Genomic DNA, 19,724 nt, shown 5'->3' with positions numbered 1-19,724 from the left:
AAGAGTCCTTGAAACAATGGTAACAAGCTTTCAGACTCGGGTCAGCTAGCGCGGGTACTTATGCAAGGCTGTGGGTTTTTTTTTTTCCAGGGCGTGGTATTTGCTGTGTGTATAGACATCCCACAGGGTTTAAAAGGACGAAGAGCAAAACTGGCACCTGTACGACCTCAAGAAACAGTACCAAGTTAGCTGGTGGTGTAGCTGTGGTGCATTACCAACTGACTCTTGTGGAGTAATTTCCATCTGTGTCCACATAGTGATGGAGTGAAAGAACCACCAGCTGTCTAGAGCTGCTCTATGGTACATGGTCCCTGGAGACTGTAAATCCAATGAGGTCTACACCTGGCAGGGAAAATTGATGACAGAATCAGGCACCTGTAACAGGCTCTCTTTCACAAGAAGAGAACAGAATTTTCCTGCTAACAACATCTTCTCAAAATACACTCATCCTATTCACTTAAAAATTAGAGATGCTGCATGTAGAGGGAAAAGCTATTCTAGTTTTCTGGTCTACATTCATACATTACATACACACAGCACCTTTAAAAATAAAATTGCAATGACATACCCATTAAAAAAGCCATGCCAATCCACTGCATACAAGCAAATTCCATAGTTTCAATCTTGACCAGCAATAATACTGCTGCATCCCGTAAAACACAAGTGCAAAGACTGAAAGTGCAGTTAAGCATACTTTCCACCATTAAAGAAATGATTAAACTCAAACCAAACAAAAATCTCCAAACCCAAACCAAACAAGCACCCCAAAGGCAACATCCCCACTCTGTCCCCCGACAATGCCTGAAAGTAATTTATTTGCCATTACCTGATAAAATGAACTAGCAATTTCAGATGATGGATTAGATGGGCAACCACTGCAATTTTCCATGTCATTCCTGCAGCAGGAAGCTCTTGTGACAGTAAATTAGACTGGTGATGCAGACTTCCTTTACAGCTATTGCTGCTTGATGCACCCCCAACTGTGAAGTATTAGATCTTGAAACAAAGTCTCTAGAAACTAGCCAATATGCAGCAATGCATGAACAGAGCAGGTGTTAATCCTTAAAACCCAGTTTGAAATGACTCAGCCCCCAGCAAGCATTCTTCGCAGAGGTGTGTTCATTTTACCTGTGAGCAAACTTCAGCACAATGAAGGCATTAAGATTACAGCCTGCTGGTAGACACCACTGAACAACTGAGCCCTCTGTGCGGCAGCTGATCTGTACCCATGAAAGACTGCTATGCAGTAAAAGTAAGGCTGCTACTTCATGAAAGAATAATGGAAATAGTTTGGGTTTATAAACTGGAATTAGGCTGTACAGCAGCTAGACGTGTGGGAAACAGATTTTTCCCCTCCAGTGTGATAAAAAGTCACAAAACAAGCATTGAGCTAGAAATAAATCATTTATTTTTAAACAATACAGGTTAATAAATAGATTAGTTATCAGAAAACTTAATAAATAGCCTTTTATAATTTACACAAGGCAAATACAACATGCCTATAACTATTGTTTAAAAAGCAAAAAGAGTAAGCTTGACTAGTAAGCCATTAACAAATCTATATATACATTATTTGGAAGCTAATAAAATAAACCATTTTTATGTAACCTGTGGTAATTATATTGCAATAGCATTGAAGCAACCAAACCTGACACTGTATGTTTGTTGCCATCCACCTTTTCCCTATGTCCCATTAGAAGCATTTTTTATATTCCAGGGAAAGAAAAAAGAAAAAGTTAAAATTAAATTAAAATTTGGAAAAAAAAAAAAGAGAAAGTTCCACAGCTGAAGAAGGATTTCACTGCAAAATACCCCTTTTGTGTAATATTTTCCACTCTGTAGAGCAATTGTCTTTAGGGAACCGGGGAAGGGGGGAGGGGGCAACCTAACAAAAAAAAACAATAAACCCCCTAAATTTAGTTGCAGCTTTTAAAAGATTTCTTAATCCACAACATTTCAACACTGCTGTCTGAAACACTTGGGCAGTAGTAATAATAGCTGTTGACATCATTGGTGCCTAACATGGTACACACTAAACTGTGCATCACTTAAGTCCATATTCAGTAGCACCAAAGAGATATTACAAAGACTAACCTCTGTAAAGATAACAGGTAATAGATAAACATTTGATAACATTTAACAGTAAAAATTCAGCAGTTACACCATCTCAAGACAACTGAGGAAGATCTGTAGAACTCCTGATGTTTTGTATTTTATGAAACAAGAAGGTAAGAGGGGTACAACATGCATACAAATGCCCATTTAAATCACTTCATGTTTATTAACCCCAAATCTTTCCTCAAATACAAACCCTCTATTTTTAAAATAAAATCTAAACCTCAGTTTCTATTCGACATATTAATTCAGTGTTTTCACTTTTCAGTGCTAGTTACTTCAGAAAAATACATATATTCAATATAAACCAAGGTTATTAATAGGAAGCCTCACTTGTCAAACTGTGATATGACAGGTTATTAATGTTAATTGCAGCTCATTAATAAATAGGCTCTATTTACACATACAGAGTCCCGGAAAGTCAATACAGCAGATAGTTGATTAGGTATTCTTATTTTTTATGTTAAGTATTTAAGGTGTAACAAATATTTTTTTGGTTGTATCAAAAAAGTTTCTACTACTGAACATTTAAGGGATTTTTGTCTTTGACACCTAATAAAGATCATGACTGACACATGTAAATCCTCCATACACTGAAGGGATAATGATCAAAGAGCTATCTTCAAGTGAGTATGAAGTACGTGTTTGACAAGTACAACAGAAGCCAGGCAGAGTGAAATGCCTCTTGTGTGGATTTGAATTTAATTCAGATGCATTCCACTGCTGTAACAAGTCCACTTTTTGTATGCATAACCTCTCCTACTTCAACTCGGGAGTCAGAACTGAAGTAATCTGTTTCATAGCTATCAACAGACATAATGCAAAGAGAACATAAAAAAGGCAGGTCTGGGAGGGACCACAAAGCTCAGGAGACAACTATGCACATTTGCTCCCTGAGATGATGGAACTCAGATATCTGTTTTATTCAAAGTGCTTACTTGTCAAAGGGGTGGAAAAAAAAAATAGCAGTGAGGGAGTGGCTAAACTTCAACAGTGCCTCCTCTGAAATCAGAAAAGTAATGGGACTAAAAAAGGTAGGACACCTAGAATGAGGAGGGTGTGGGATGGAGGGGGGGAAGAATCATACCAACAGTGACAACAGAAAATGCTAATACATTTCTAAAGTTAGAACTGAAGCAGATTGGGGTGCAGCAGAAGTCAAATAAACACTGCTACGTACGGAACAAAGCAGCAAAAATAACAGTTTCCATTATTTAGCATTCATGATGTAAAAGGCTGCAGATAAATGAATGCAAGGCCACAAGAATTTCTTTCACCTTGTGTGCTGGCTTTTGACATCCCTTTATTTAAAAGAAATAAGGTTAACTAGACATTTCTAGAAAGCTCATCACAGATGAGGAGTAGCTGGGGAGAAAAGAAGAAATCTATGCTGATGTCTATCAGCTGTAAGAACGGTCAGTGGATCACAGAATGTGGCTGCTACTTTACTCTGCGTAGTGAGTGCTTATAAAGAAAACTTGTGTGTGTGGTGCAGAAAATGACAAGGTTTCAACAGGGCAGTCAAGTAACTTTGGATCTAATGTTTACTAATAATTTGCATACGCCCTAATGTACTAGGATAGGCACTTTCTAAATAAATGGGAATGAATTTTAAAAATAAGAAACAAAAATCACCAAAGGAGGACTAAGATGAGACTACAATAATTTCCACTCTGACCTAAAGATTTTCACACAAGTCTTCAGAGATTAAAGGCTAGTACAAAATTAACACACAATTCGTGAGCTTTGGATCTGAATTTGGAAAAGACAACTTGACTGCTTCAGAAAACACCTCACATTGTTTTAAAAAGCAGGTCACTACAGGTCTCATAACCTACATACAATTCCAATTTCAACCAGAAAATAAGTTAATGTGTGTTTGCTGAGAACCAAGATAGTAGTTTCTAATCAGTAATAGACAGAGGTTAGTTTTAATCAACTTTCAAAGTCCTACTCCATTCACCTACAATTCTCAAACTTTCTAGAAACCATACACAGTATTTGAGAAACCATGAAGGCAGCCTCTTCTCTTCTAGCACTGTGGTATTTCACCCCATTTCCATGCTGGCCAATAACAGCACACATTTCTGCCAACTCAGAGTCATCTCCCGACTGTTTGGAATTATAAAACAAGCTTCCAAATAACATATTAGGGCTCCTATTCCCTCAAGATAGTCCCTTCAGTATATTAAATCTTTAGGATTCACTGTTTGTGATTATTGCTGCCATTCTTCTGAAATGAAAATGGAGGCTAAGTTTTAAGGTAATCCTGGTCAACACAAAAACATCACAAGAGTGTGTGTATTACTCCCCATTAATCAATGTCCACATTCTTGTCAAGACAGCCACAAAGCTACATGCATGATTACTTGATAAAGTGTCACGAACTTTTTCAAATGTGGTTTCATAATCATATTAGCACATTTTGTTTGTTTAAAGAGATGTTTGAAGCTAGAGATGTTGAATTCCACTGTACCCTTCCATTTTTGCCCTTTAATGGAAACCAACATTCACTACTTTTCAAGCTTTCCTTAGAAATTTTTGATTTGTAATGTTTTAACTGCCAAATATAAGTGGAAATGAAAATTAACTGTTTCTTTCTCTGACATATCAATATTCTCTCAATGGTTTAAACTGAACAGTTCAGAACCATTCCAATCATAGCTTAGGCTATCTGTACTACTTGTCAAAATATTGTGGCTGAATGCATACCCCTCTTACTTATCTGAAATTCATCTCTGAGTGCCTATGCTTTTTCAGTCCTTAACCTCCTTTTCCCACGTTACAAGAGGATCAGACCATCTTTTTTTGAGCTATGAGAAATCTCTTTTCTTCTTTTCTCTCAAATTTATTTTCTGTGGTCCCTGCTTATTAGATACTTCACAAAATGGTTTCCTCTATTTAGTCAATTAAGTAAAATAAAGGTACGCTGGACTGCTTTAAATGGTCCTCGCATAAGTTACCTCTTCCCATCAGAATTATGGGCTTTACAGAAGCTGTCAAGGCATCTATGGGCTTCAGTTCAGGCTTGTAAATTCTTCCAGAAATGTGTGGCTCCTTCTGGACACTTTATGTATTTAGAATTTGAATAGAGTCCAGTATTATAGACAGTGAAATTAAATTAAATCGGTATAGGCTATCTGAAACAAATACATTCACATTTATGCAGTGTTTTTTGATTACAAAGGCACTGAGATAGTTCTGAGCTGCTTACAAATAAGCCACCATATAGGCAATGAGTCTGAGCATCATTTCCACATCCTTCAGTCTGTCTGCTTCCAATTAAAACTTCTCAGATGAATGAAGTAATGCACGTGAGTTACAAAGAAAAATGCATATCTGGACACTACCACCAGCTGAAAAGTAATTAGTGAAAGATTTTTAGGGATCCCACTACTCTGTATAAAGAATTCAATTTAAAACTCTCCAGTGTCTTCACTGCATGGCAGACAAACTTGCTGAGACAGTGACTAAAAGGACAAACCTGCTTCAACCAACATTTGTCTCAGAACTCACAGCCTTGACAGTGAACACTGTTATATTGAGATCAATTAATTTTTTCGCTTCCCCTCCCCCCCCCCCCCATATTTTAAGGTATACATCACTCATAAAAGGTGTCAGATTGAGTGCACTAGAAACTGATGTTCTCTGCCAGTAAAAACAGTACCTCAGAAGCCACAGTACAAGCTTTCACACAGGTCTATCAGAATATCCTCATATCTTCTCTGACAGATTACCTATTAAAGTAAGGAAACACATCAGTGGCTATGGTAACTCAATCAATGGTTCCAATTAAGGTCAATTATTGTGTTGACTGGGGTACACAGATAACTGCTCCTTTGAAACTGGATGGAGGCCTCCAATTCATTTCATATAGGCCACCAAATAATCAGAGAGTAACAACCAACCTGAATCATATTTGAGTCAGTGACCTAAAAATGAAAGGCTCTGCATCCTTCCCTGAGCCATCCAGTTTCCCCTCAAAAAATATTTTAATCTGTCTTCATGTTAGGTTTATTTAAGTCCCCAATACTGAAGTTGAATTCCTTGAAGACTTGTATGAGAACAATTCCAATAGATACTGTGGTGAATCCACAAGCCATTCCCAAGAAATCTACCACTCCTACATTACTCCATTCCCTGAAAAGGATGGCTGAAGCCAGCAGGACTAGGGTGGTAAACACAACATAGTAGATGGCACCAAACACAGAGGAGTCGAAACATTCCAGTGCCTTATTGATGTATCTGAATTGAATTATAATGCTACATCCTAATACTGCCAGAAGCACTAGACAGAGGTACAGAGCCCTTTGACTCGATGGGTTATTGTGAAAGATATCCTGAGCAGCCAACCCAATGCCTTTTGTGCTGGGAACAGTGAAACTGCCCAACAGAGAGCAAATACTGATGTAAACCATGATATTAGTAGGTCCATGAGCTGGAGCTATCCAGAAGATAAGTAGGAGAAGCATTAGCAGCACTATGCAGAGATAACCCACGAAAACTGGAAAAGAAAAAGAAATAAGACAACAGCGAGGTGAGAACTCTTCATCTTCTAAAGACTTGAGCAGACAAATCATGTCATACCTGGTATACTTGAGGATTAAGATTTCTATTGAGTACAGATCTAAATCACTGAGCTTTTAGAGATGTAGGCATCTGCAACTGATGATGCTGTCATAGTCTTTGAGTAAACCAAGTCATCCGGCAGTAAAATATACACTATTGCACACTTGAACTGGATTTAAAATGTCTGTTTACATATTTTCTCTTGCATCGGCATTCTATTCCTTAAAGTCCTCTGTGACAGACAGCAGTGATGTCACATCATTCATAACCAGTTCAACAAAGCATAGTGGTTCTAAGCAAAGAGCTTAAACAGAGTTAGATCCCTTTAAGGTGAGTAGAGAGAGTTGGACACACTGGAAGGCAATATAATTTACATTATAGTATCAGTACACAGTCTAGACTGTTGAAAAACATCTAATTCTTTACAGTGTTAAAGAAATACATTTCCAATTAATTTTTGTCATATTGAAATGGTACATTTAGACCAGGGTGTTTGCTTTCTTTTCTTTGCAGATTTTTTTGGCCAGCTGATGTTACTCAGTTTGAGTTTCTCTCACCTAAAGCACTTAAAAGAAAATAACAATAGCTGGCAGTTTAGCTCTTATGAAAGAAAAATAAAAATGGGTTTGGCACTTATTAGCACTAGTGTGTGTCATCAAGCAGCTAGTGCAGCTTCACATTCTCTGTAAGAAAGAACAGGCATTTCATCATACATCTCAAGGCAGTATTTCTACACATCTTTTTTGTGCAAAGAAATCTGCTTGGAACATAACTGGGTGTTGAATACCAAAAAAAAGAAAAAGCATAGCATTAAAGAACAGAAGACAATCAGATTTATTTATTTATTTTTAATTTACATATGCATTTGGTCTGTATGGCAAGGTTTTGGTAGCAGAGGTGGGCCTATAGAGCTGCCTTCTGTGAGAAGCTGCTAGCAGCTGGCTCTTATGTCAGAGAGAGCCAATGTCAGCCAGCTCCAAGACCGACCCACTGTTGGCCAGAGCCAAGCCCACCAGTGACAGCAGTAACTTTCTGTGATAACACATTTAAGAAGGGGAAGTAAAAAAAAAAACCCTAACACCTGTACAACAGCAACTTCAGCCAGAGAAACAATAAGAACAGGTGAGAGAAACACCTCTGAGGACACCAAAGCTAGTGAAAAAGGAAGGGAAAGAGGGACTGCAGGCCACAGAGCAAAGATTTCCCTGCAGGCCACAGTAGAACCATGGTGAGGCAGGCTGTCATCCTGCATATTCCCACCTGCAGCCTGTGGAGGACCCCATGCCAGAGCAGGTGGATTCCCAAAGGAGGCTGGGACCCCATGGAAAACCTGTGCTGAATCAGGCTCCTGGCAGCACCTGTGATCCCACGGACAGAGAAGCTCACATTGGAGCAGGTTTTCTGGCAGGACTGGTGACCCTATAGAGGACACGTGCTGGAGCAGTTCATTTCTGAAGGACTGCACTCTGTGAAAAGGCCTAACATGGAAGCAGTTCATAAAGAACAGCAATCAGTGGGAAGGACTCACACTGAGGAAGTTTGTGGAGATCTGTCTCTCACAGGGACCCCACACTGGATCAGAGGAAGAGTGTGAGGAGTCCTCTCCTCAGGAGAAAAGAAGAGGCAGAGACAATGTGTGATGAACTGACCATAACCTCCATTTCCGATCACCCTGTGCTGCTTCAGGATAGAAGGCAGAGAATCTAGGAGCAAATTTAAACCCAGGAAGAAGGGAGGCATTGGGGGAAGGTGTTTTATTTCTCATTATCCTACTATTGCCAATTTAATTGGCAATAAATTAAACTAATTTTCCCCAAGTCAAATCTGCTTTGCCCATCATGGTAATTGCTGAGTGATTTCTCCCTCTCCTTATCTTGACCAACAAGCTTTTTGTTGTATTTTCTCTCCCCTGTCCAGTTGTAAGGGGCAGTGATAGGGTGGCTTTGGTGGACACCTGGCAGACAGCCAGGCCAACGCACCACAGCACAAAACAACTTAAACTGAGATCCTAAAATCACACCATTCATGTCTAAGTAGCAAAATACACTTTTCATAATTTTAGAAAATTACAGAATCAGATGGCCACTATGCTGAGCTTGCTGTGAAGGATAAGGTTTTTAAAAGTGTCCACATTTTTCTTTCTGCATATATATATATATATTTATGTATCTCAATGAACCTGACAAACTTCAAGTACAGCAAGGCATAGGTTTCCTACAGAAAAGCTGTAATTTTTTTGTACGTGCCAAGTACTTTTTTGACATGCCTCCATCACATGATGGTTTCTTCAGAAGTCAATTTTCCTGCCTGGTGGAAGTGGTAAGCCTCTTCCTCCTGCACACTCTTGGTCAATCTCACAAAATCATTATGAGTTAATAAAAGAACAAAGTACCTGGATTTGTAAGCTTTTCTTCAAGCTCAGCTTGAGTCGTTACACTCTCGGACTTTGGGGAATGGATAATGAGAACAACAGACCCAGCGCAGCTCAGCAAACATCCCAGCTTGCCAAGAATGTTCAGTTTTTCCTTCAGTAAGTAAGAAGCTAAAATGGACCTTTCACAAAGAGGAAGAGAATTAAGAGTTTGAATACATCCTGTTAATAATGCTCTAATAGCAATGTGACACTTCAATTTCCCTCTTAAAGGAACAGTATGAAGTGTTGGTGGATCTTTGACCAAATGTTGGTGGATCCTCAAATGCATTTCTAACTTAGGAAAAAATCCATCCAGTCTCAGTCCTATCATATCTTTGATGTCTCATCTCAGGGCAAAAAGGCCAAAGCCAACCAAAAAAAGAAACACCCAACCAAAAACCCCACAACCCCCCCCCAACAACCCAATTTGCAATCCCCGCATTAAAACAACATCACAGCACCTCCTCCAAAAACACCAAATGTTCAAACCAGGCATCTGGCACCTGAGGCAGATATCCACCCATTAACAATTCGGTGGGCTGTCACGAAGCCACACTTTATGGGTGCTACACCATCATGAGATTGAAGTGACCTTTGGTTACAAAGATCACAGGGCTCAGCTCAGACACGTAGCTGATCACAATACATAAAATTGTGCAGTTCAGGATAAATAATAGGTGGCAAGTAGAATATCATCAGTGTGCTTCAGAGCATATAAAACTACAGGTGGCCATGTGGCCCACACAAAGCAATCTATACTCTGAAAAAGATGGCCAGTGCAGTCAGATACACAGTTCAGTAGGTAACAGTAAGCAACAGAAAAATCTTGAGGCAATGCACAGCTTTCTTTTAAAAAATTGTACTTTTTACTACAGTATTTCCACAACTGCAGCATAGCTATTCACAAAATATGTAGTTGCACATTAAACTGCTTTTAGGAACATGCACTGGTATTTTTGTCTGTTGACCGCCTTCCTTGCCCCCAAAACATAACGTTCAAGAAACTGGGGGCATGCATATGCAAAGGACACCCTTGCTTCAGGAAAGAGGTCAAATCCAACTAAATGCAGATCAGCATCAGTAACATGTAGGCTCTGGATAGCAAAGGAGAAAAAGAATGTGAGACAAAAGGGGAAAATCTACATAGTAAAGAACTGTGAATAAAAGAATAGGCAGAAGAATCTAGAATAACCGGAGGGAAGAGCAAAAAACCCCAAACCAAAGCAAATTTATCTGCTCCAGATCATAATGATAGTTAAAGGACAAGATATTCAGCAACCCCTTATTTACCATCACCTTCCCCCTATCCCTGCTCCTGTCCTTTTGCTAGGGGAAAATTTAGAATAGGGGACATTATAACACATCAACAATTCTAAGTCTGACATCTTCTCAGTGGAACCCCAGTGATCATTGAGTCTATCTGACATTTTACTAAATAGTAACAACATTCAGATAAGAACAAAAAAAGCAAGCTCTTACCCAAATGGAACGCCAAGAGCTCCCAAGGGTGTCACTAGCACAGTTGGAACTGCAGTGTAGGCCAAGAAATTCCCTATTTGACCCAAAGCCACTGTCAAGAGAACCAGAAATAAGCCTTTAAATCCCTTTGTAAAAAGAAGCAATGACAACTTACCCAATACTGTTTGGGAAAGAAGGCTGACCTAACTGGAAAACAGATGTTACAAATTTGCTTAGCTCTGTTAATTTTGCACTTAAAAAAAAAAAAAATGGCTGGAATTTTGCCATGTTTTAAAATTAGTTTTTAAGCTAGGATATATATTTGCCACACAAGAAGATCCCAGACGACACAGTAAATAATTTCATTTGAAACTTCTCTTAGGCAAATATAAGTAAGTCTATGAAACACTCATGGATTACTCTCAAATATCTCAGTATTACACTCAAACATTTATTTGAGGAGGGCTAAAATATATGTAATTCCTGATTTTAGCTTTAGAACATGTCTGTACATAACATGAATGCACTTGGTTATAGTTCCAAACAGCAATGTTACTTTTTTTTTTTGTTTGTTTGAGAAAATAAGGACAGTACAGAAGAAAGAAATCTAATCATGAAATATTAAGCATGTACATAAGGGCTCTTCAGTATACAGCAGACTGCATCAGATTCTCACAGCACAATATTCAACATCAAAAGTAATTCCTGGCCACTGTAAAAAGAGCAGATCCCTGACAAGTCACAATAATTAGCCTCAGAATCTTTTATTTTTGTTTCTCCCAATAAAAGCAAATTTCAAGCTGTACCACACTATTGCACATCACAGCTGTAATAAACAGTTCAGGTATTCAAGTTTTCAGTCAAGAAAGAAAAGCTGGATGGTTGTGCAAGTTCATAATAGGCAACATGATGCTTGCATAGTTACAGGGTCTGTAGTAACTGGCAAGAACCTTGAGATTGAACACCAATTAAACAGAGCTCAAGTTTCCAGTTGATGTTAAGAGGTATTATCAGCATTTAAAAACATTTAAAGAATTCAAGCTGTCTTTATGCTCAGGTGGCCATTGCCGTTGCCTATCAAATATCATTACCATCATCCTGTTCTTTACACCTGCAAGGCATGGTGCAAACAATTAATTTACCAAATTAGCTCACATTATCAGTAGAGCTGAAGACCTGTGTAGCCTACAGGAAACATGGAGATGAAAAACAAGCTTACAAAACTGCAGAGTGTGGTAAAATTATACTAATTCAATTCACTGGGGTTTTCTCTACATGCAGGGGTGAGCCAGAGAAGTTAACGAGCAGTATTTCTAAAGCACAACAGTCTGTGATGGTCTCCCTGCCCCTGGGAACAAAGTAACTCAGCTATCAGACTCCGGCTTGTTTTTCAGCAGATGTAGGTGGCAATTTTGGCACTATCTTGAGGGCGCCTGAAGGTATCGGGGCTTATCTTGCATGGAGGACAGGGTACATCTGGCACACTGTGTTTCTGCAAATGGCTCTGCCAAAAGGTTACTTTTTTTTGGAGGTCAGGTGCCTTAATTTTCTGTTGGAAGAACCATAACAGATGGCACCGACACTGATCCATAAACTAGGTCTCTGGAGCTTCAAACTGCACATATTGTAAGGCAACTGAAATTACCAGAGGTTTTCAGTGTTACCACAGAGCAATAGTAACAGTCTGTTACCACCACGAACAACAGACCAGGACTAAAGCAAATTAAAGTAAGAATGTCAGTAACTGTTACCATCTACCCGATGATGAGGACCTTTGTGCCAATCATAGCAGTTCATGTGTCCTTGCACCCTAGAAGGCAAACAGGATCCTGAGCTGCATCCAAAGAACCGTGACCAGCAGGATGAGGGAAGTGATCTTCCACCTCTACTCTGTTTTCCTGAGACTCCATCTGGAGCACTGTATCCAGTTCTGGTGCCCCAGCAGAAGGAGGACATCAAACAGCTGGAATGGGTCCAGAGAGGTGCCATGAAGATGATCAGAGGGCTGGAGCACCCTGTCCTATGGGGACAGGCTGAGAAGGTTGGGGCTGCTCATCCTGGAAAACTGAAGTCTCCAGGAAGACCATATAGCAGCCTTCCAGTACCTGAAGGGGGCCTACATGAAAGCTGGGGAGGAACTTTTTACAAGGGCTTGTTGTGACAGTGCAAGAGAGAATGGACTGAAGCTTGAGGAAGGTAGATTTAGACTGGATATTAGAAAGTAGTTCTTTAGAGTAAGGTTGGTAAGACACTGGAACAGGTTGCCTAGGGAGGTTGTGCATGCCCCCATCCCTGGAGATGTTTAAGGCCAGGTTGGACAAGGCCTTGAGCAACCTGTTTTAGTTGTGTACAAGGTGTTCCTGCCCATGGTGGGGGGACTGAACTAGATGATCTTCAAGGTCCCATCCAACCCAAACCATTATATGATTCTAGGATTCCTCTCTGGATAGATCAATGATCTGAGTCAAAATATGGCTTCAGTTCTTGAAGGTACAGCAAACTGGCTCAAGGAGTACAATATCCCCAAAGTTACTGCAACAAAGCTTGATGCACACTGGCATGTCTACATTAGCAAAGAGACCAGGATTAGATTCATATAGCAAAAGATGTCTCCTCTGTGTATGTCAGGGTGGTTATTTCAGTCTACTTCCAGCCTGCTGCCATGGACTGAAAGTCTATGTTAGCATGCATTAGGCATATTCCTAGAGTACATCTTCCAGCCTAGTTTCATCTTAAAGGAACTCCAACACTGCTCCATAACACGAAATAAAGCCCAATCTGTGGAGATGTGCATTCCCCATCAGCAATAAAACACTAACATAGATGTGTCTATACAGCTACCAAAACCTGCACTGAAACTAATTAATTAGTCAATTAATTAGTTTAATGCTAATTGAAATACCTGTACACATGCTGAAATCACTCTTTTGACTACAGTGTAAGAAAAAGTCCCTTAGTAGAATCTGTAGCCCTTCCTTTGCAGTCTTCAGTAATCCACTGGATCCCAAGGCCCCAAAATGGTTAGGCAGTGTTATGCTGAGTCAGCATTCCAACACAGAAATGCTTGTTCACCATCTGAACAAATATTATGAAAAGAAGTTGATAGAGTTTATGTGGGTTTTGTTAGTCATCCAAACTCCAAATTCCCTGCTTGAGAAAATGATGTCAGCTGTCATAATTTTGTCCTGGTAACTGCTAATTCCCCAAACACCTTCTTTCTCTGCACCCATAGGCTGCCTACCTGCAATTCTTCCCTTGGTTCCTTTGGAAATTTACTCAGGCTGTGTTTTGAAATACCTGCACCTAGCTACTGGACACAAGCCAACAGATTGCATTTGCCTTCATTTAATTCTGTCAGCTCTTTTAAGCATGAAATACATTTTCTCCTATAATAAAACCTCTCTTATTCTAACTCTTTCTGCTTGGAGATCAAGACAGGAACCTCACGAGTGATAAACAGCAGTAATTAATGCACAGATTTATTGCTAGCTATGCAGTAGTGAACCTGGTAGAGGAAGAAGCTGACAAAGTACTAATTAAACTCAGGTGAAATTAGCTGAGGACTTTCCTCTGAAGATCTGCTGGCTTCTACACTTGCTGTGAACTTTGGTCTTCACGAGCTTTATCAGTTTCCATTCCTTTTGCACAGCTTGAAGACAACAAAAACAGAGACTTACCTTGTTGCCATGAAACAAGAGTCACAAATAGAGGCATCTACTTCCCAGAAACAGCATCAGAACAATTCCAAATAATTTGCAAAAGGCTGGGTTAAGGTCTAAAAGTGGGGTAAGATTTTCAGCTTGTGGATAGAACTAGGACTGAACTGCAAAAGGAGAAAGCTAGCTGTTCCCCATGCTCTGGATTCACATCAGAGAGCGAACGTAATCTGAGCAGAGTTTACACAGACACCAAGAGTGAAATTATACTGATCTCATATCAGCACCACACAAGGCTTCACATTAATCTTGTAGATTAAAAGGAAAATTGAAATTCTAACTATCAAATTAGAAATAAAAACAGATTCTTTATTTTTCAGTGAAGACTGGCTAAGTGCATTCTGATCTGAAAAATTAACGTGTATTCAATGAGCTCTTTTGTGCAGAGCAACAACTTCTTATTCAGTGTTTGACTATTATTAAAAACTGAGTGGACCAGAGACGCAAGCCATGCAGTAACTCAGAGTCAGAGCAGTGTGAGGCTGCCAAGGGCTGCAAATACCAAACAGTTTGGAAACCTGGTCAGATGTCTGACTTGAGATTGTCTCAGCTCTGCCTTCTCAAACACCATCAGACTCACTAAGCAGAGTGAGAGTTTACTGAAGGTGGGATATTTCTGAGGGAAACAAATATCATAACAAGTGAGTGTGAGATTTAAGATGTCTCATTTCACCATCTAACCTACAACTTCCTTCCCTTCAAATCAAGCCTTTTAAAATACTTACTTGCAATAGTGCCAGACCACCATACTATATCTGTTAAGTATGAGGTACCTGGAAAAGGAAGTATAGGAAGACATATTAGAAAAATATGAAATTGCAATATTGGAACTACAAAATAGAATAATTTCTACAGTCTCAACTGCTGAAGGACCTTCATCTTAATCCTTTTCTTCAAGGGGACTAAGTAGGAAAAAAGAGAGAAGGTGCTCAGATTCAGCCTAAGTGTCCCAATTGCACCTTCTGAAGACAACATATTAGTTAGAAGTTCTGGTTTCCAGTAAGCACCTAACTGACACTCATGCAGTAGTACTTCAGAAGAGCATCCAAATGGTCTCCACATGCTTCTGAGGGTACCATTTAAACACACACATTAGAACCACTACTAGGAGAATGGGAAACCTATGAAAAAAAAACCCCATTATTTAGATCAATTAGTTTGGTTATATAGCATCAGTGAAATTGTATGGAAGAAACTGTAGTAGAGAAATCATATTGGCATGCAGCTTTGGCAGCACCATCCTGCATTTGAGCATTGGAAAATGCAATAACTGAAGCCTCTGAATTCCTGACATACTGCCCCATTTCAGGGAGAGGAGTAAAAATGCTGTGCTGTCCCCTTAGTGTCTCCTAAGCACAAAGACAAATATTTCCATCATCAAATTGTAGATTCTTGCCTTGTGATGTGCCAGAGGAGCCTGTGTGCCCTATTTTGTAAGCTCTGCTTCTGTAGGACATCAAGGCTAATGACCACTTACTAAACTGAAGCCTGGTCTCCACTGAGCGTAACCCTGGCATCACGCTATGCTCTTACATTGTGTTCCTCTTAGAAATTCAGCATTTATGCACTTATTTGGGAAGGTGCTCTCTCAAAAACCGCTGGAGCAATAGGCAATAGTGCACCTACCCTGAAATCCCAAATGGAGAAACACCACAGTAATCTATAACTCTGGAGATGTATGAAATATTAAGTGCTTGGAAATCACATTATATAATTGAAATGAAATATGACTAATGAAAATGGCCAGCTTTAGAGTGGGTGTAATTATTTTTTAGACTTTTGTTATTGCATAGAAAAACAAAAACACTGTTGGAGGCACAAATGATACAAAATATTGACTCAAGTAAGATAACTTTGCAAAATATTTGTCACTCACTGCTGTTTCTAGCTAAGTAAAGATTACTAATTGCATTGGTACTCTATCATTGATCAACAGAGAAGACAGAAAAGACTTCATGTGCCTCCTTGTTGATAATATAATACCTACTGAAGACATCATCTGACACTCAATCTCAGGCTCATAGCTCCAACTGCTAGGTTCAAGGCAGAACCACACTGCTTCACAGCATTAAATAAGAGAGCAACCTAGAGTATTTGACTGGATGCCTTCACACTTAGCACAGCAATAGGAAATACTATGAATTGCTCAGCAAGACACACAAATAAGCATTGGTAATAATTTCAAACAGGAGGTTTTACAGCTGCCAGGGCTGAGAAGGCAGGCACACACGTATCACCCACTTACAACAGTTTAGCAACTCAACCCATTACAACACTTAACCCAGTGCTCCACTGGAAGCACTTCAGAAGTAAATTGACCAAACTATGTTGCAAAATGGAAACTTTCTCCAAAAGTAATTCCTTTTTCTTTAGTTTTCTCATTGTTTCCCTTACAAAAAACAAACAAACAAAAGTTTGTATTTGTGATGTGAATACAACCTCTCAGTGGACAATCCATTTTGGATTACAGCCATCTTGGAGGGTGTGGTGGGTTGAAAATTCCCCCCAACATTAAATTTGCTAGACCAGCTCAGTTGGAAGCAAATGGAGCTGTATTTACAAGGAAAACTACAATCTACAACAAAATGCAATGAATTTGTACAAGATATACAGTGCTGACAATATTTGCAGGTATTTACAATTAATAAACAGCACAAAGACCCCCCTGGCCAAAGAGCAGTGGAGCTGCAACAGCTTCTCCCTTCCCTGCCTCCTTCCCTAGACCCCTGTACACAAAAAGGACAAGAGAAAATAGCGGAGAAGTTGTTAATACCAGTCACAACAAAGCAGTGCAGCCAAGGTCAGTAAAGCCAGGAGAAGCATCAGCAAGAGCCAAAGAAGTGAAAAAAAGAAAGATTATTTAACAAACTAATTCTTGTGGTAGGTAATTCTCCAATGGGATTGTTTAGAACTATAATTATTTTCCTTTTTACACCCAATAGGGACTTATCTACATTTTACCACTTTCTGTTCAAGATCTGTGGAAAATTGTAAAGGCATAGCCTAAAATTACCACAGAGGGAAAAGGAGGCTTGCAAGACAGTACTTTGTCTGAGGCTCTGAACTTTAAGGTCATTGCAGTGAAGGCAAAATAAACTTGTTAGATCAGGTTGCCAGTTGAAAGCAACATACTTGCAAGCTTGATATGCTCCACTGCATCTGCTCTGAACTCCTGCATGCAGCAGGCATTGGAAATCTCAAACACACATATATGTACGTGTATATTTGCATAAGCATGTGTGTACATGAATACAGAGAAAATACCTCTCACTGAAAAGGATTTTTCGTAAGAAAGAGTTCTCAGAACCTATGGAAATATGCTCATATACACACAGCCACTGTCACCTACAAAACAAATGGCTATGGACCACAGAAATACAATAAAAAGGTGTCATGAAATCTCTCTTTACAACTTTCCCCTCACATAAAAGTGTGATATTGAGAATAAATAAATATATTGCATTTGCCTATAGTCACAGCATCAAGACACAACCATCAAATGCTATTCAGAGACTGCAAGCTTTGGGGAGCTCCAATTTCAGAATAAAATACACATCTTCACAGTCTCTCAATTCATAGCTTTGTCTTGGATGAACTGTCCAGACAGAACAGTCAGTTCCTGAGTATGTTCACTTCAGAAAACAGTAAGGTATGGGATTTCAACGTGAAAAATGAATTATTTCAGCTTACTGGTGTGCCTTTCTTCTCTACAAACGGACCCCACCACGTGACTCATGTAACTTGTTCTGTATATCCATGGAAGAGCTAGAATAAACGAGTGACACTATGTGCTGGTGCTGCCCATGGAAAGAAACTATTCGAGTCAAATAAATGGGTAGAAGAGTCCCCCACGTACCTGAAATTGCGACAAGAGAAACCTATGTATGCACACAGACGAGTCCCCAGTGCTGTATTACAGTTTGACAGAAGACCAGCGAGCTGGCCATACATCGGGAAGCTGTTGCTGATGACTACGTTAATAGCGCTCTCCACCTGTCATCTCCTCGCAATTTATCGCATCCCTCAAGACGCGCTCCAGCCATCGACCTCTGATGTCAAGTATGCTTACGGTGACAAACTGAGGTGGGCTCCCCCTGTCTACCTGCTTGGAAGGTATTCCCCACTCCAGGCGACACTGTGATCCCCTCCCCAGACCGAAGGTCTGCCACCAACCAGGGGTGCCTGTCCTCTACGTCCCGAAGGGCTGGACTCCAGGGCAGCTCCCCCCTCCCCACCATTCCCCGCCCGGGCCGGCCGCCGCCGCAGCGCGGGGCAGCCGCGGCACTTCCGCGGGGGCGAAGAGGAGGGAGCGGCCCCGGGAGAGGCCAGGATGCTCTTGGGGCTGGGGGACCCGTCCTGCACGGTGCCAGGGATGATGCTCTGGAGACCTAAGAGGTTACTGGGGGAAGGCGGTGGTGCTGGGGTAGGGGGAGAGGAGTTGGGGAAGAGGCTGGGAAGCGCCAGGATTTGTTTGCTACTCACACCCGCTGCCACCGCAGCACCGGGCCCCTACCTCGCCCGCGGGCCCGCACGATCCCCTTCTTCTGCAGGACGAAGGTGGAGCCGTTCACCAGGCTGGAGACCACGGCCACGCTCAAGCCCAGCGACACGGCGGCGGGGCCGGGGCTCTGTGCTGCCCCCTCGCCCGCTGCCGCACCGACCGCCATCCGCATCGCACCGCCGAAAGCTGCTGGCAGAGCGGCTGCCCCGGGCCCAGCGCACCCGGCAGCAGCTCTGCGCCGGGACCCGCCCTGCGCTGCGCCGCGCTGCGCGACCCGCCCCACCGGGGGCGGCTCCGGGCGGGCACGGACGGCAGCCGCGGCTCCTGGCGCCCGTCCAGCGCGGGGACGGCAGCAGGATGACGTAATCGCAGTGGCATTTCACACACACACAGAGCCAACCGCCGGTTTAACGTCAAGGCTTTTATGTTAGCCTTCCCTGCGCTGGCATCGCTGGGGGCGAGGCGGCAGCGGGCAGAGCTGCAGTGCCGGCCTCAGTGCTGCTGCTGGCGGCTTGCAGCATCTTGGGGCGTGGGTGGGAGTCCCTGGCGTGGGAAAATACGGAGGAGAAGCTGCGGTCCCTGTGTGAGGGGGAGCTGCGAGCATCCGCGGGCAGGGAGTGACGGCAGGACGTTCTGGCAGATGGGCCAGAGCAGGAGGATTCAGCAGGACAAAGGGATGGGGCAGGACAGAGGGTTACGAGAAGATGCGCGGAGGGACGTGGTCTGCAGGAGCACAGAGGAAGTCGCGCCGGGCCTTGGCAGCTGGTGTGGACGTAGCATTGTTTTCCGGCACTCTCGCTTTCCCTTGGGCTTTTAAAATCTGGTGTCAGTGGCCCGGCCGAGAGCGCGGCGCCGTGCAGTGGCAAGGCAGGAACGAACTGCAGCCCCCAACCGGGATTCAGAGCTGCGGCACGACCCATCCTCGTCACTGGCTGGGTCAGTGTGTCCGGTA

At 41.6% G+C, this 19,724-nt stretch overlaps 1 protein-coding gene across 3 annotated transcripts; it reads right to left on the bottom strand.

The window, feature by feature from the left end:
- Positions 1 to 1,229: 1,229 nt before the first annotated feature.
- NIPA1 (NIPA magnesium transporter 1) lies at positions 1,230 to 19,017 on the bottom strand. 3 transcript variants are annotated; one of them, XM_068140727.1, is made up of 5 exons: positions 18,785 to 18,977; positions 14,997 to 15,044; positions 10,577 to 10,667; positions 9,077 to 9,237; positions 1,230 to 6,619 (listed from the first exon to the last, which is right to left on the bottom strand). In XM_068140727.1, the coding sequence occupies exons 1-5, from the start codon at positions 18,942 to 18,944 to the stop codon at positions 6,108 to 6,110; spliced, it is 972 nt and encodes a 323-aa protein (XP_067996828.1). In that variant the 5' UTR covers positions 18,945 to 18,977; the 3' UTR covers positions 1,230 to 6,107. The 3 variants fall into 3 exon arrangements, with proteins under 3 accessions (XP_067996828.1, XP_067996820.1, XP_067996838.1); XM_068140719.1 differs by having other exon boundaries at positions 1,231 to 6,619; positions 18,754 to 18,835; XM_068140737.1 differs by having other exon boundaries at positions 1,234 to 5,852; positions 18,785 to 19,017.
- Positions 19,018 to 19,724: the final 707 nt, after the last annotated feature.

This window comes from Melanerpes formicivorus, unplaced genomic scaffold (assembly GCF_026170545.1).
Source record: "Melanerpes formicivorus ecotype bairdi unplaced genomic scaffold, bMelFor1.0.p_v2 SCAF_1, whole genome shotgun sequence".
NCBI lineage: Eukaryota > Metazoa > Chordata > Aves > Piciformes > Picidae > Melanerpes > Melanerpes formicivorus.
This window is presented reverse-complemented; position numbering and strand designations above follow the sequence as displayed.

Coding starts and splice junctions, on each gene's coding strand:
- NIPA1 (XM_068140727.1), bottom strand. CDS start 18,944: ATGCGGATGGCGGTCGGTGCGGCAGCGGGCGAGGGGGCAGCACAGAGC. Junction 9,238..10,576: donor GCTCTTGGCGTTCCATTTGG/GTAAGAGCTTGC, acceptor TCTTTGTGAAAG/GTCCATTTTAGCTTCTTACT. Junction 6,620..9,076: donor AGAAAAGCTTACAAATCCAG/GTACTTTGTTCT, acceptor TTTCTTTTCCAG/TTTTCGTGGGTTATCTCTGC.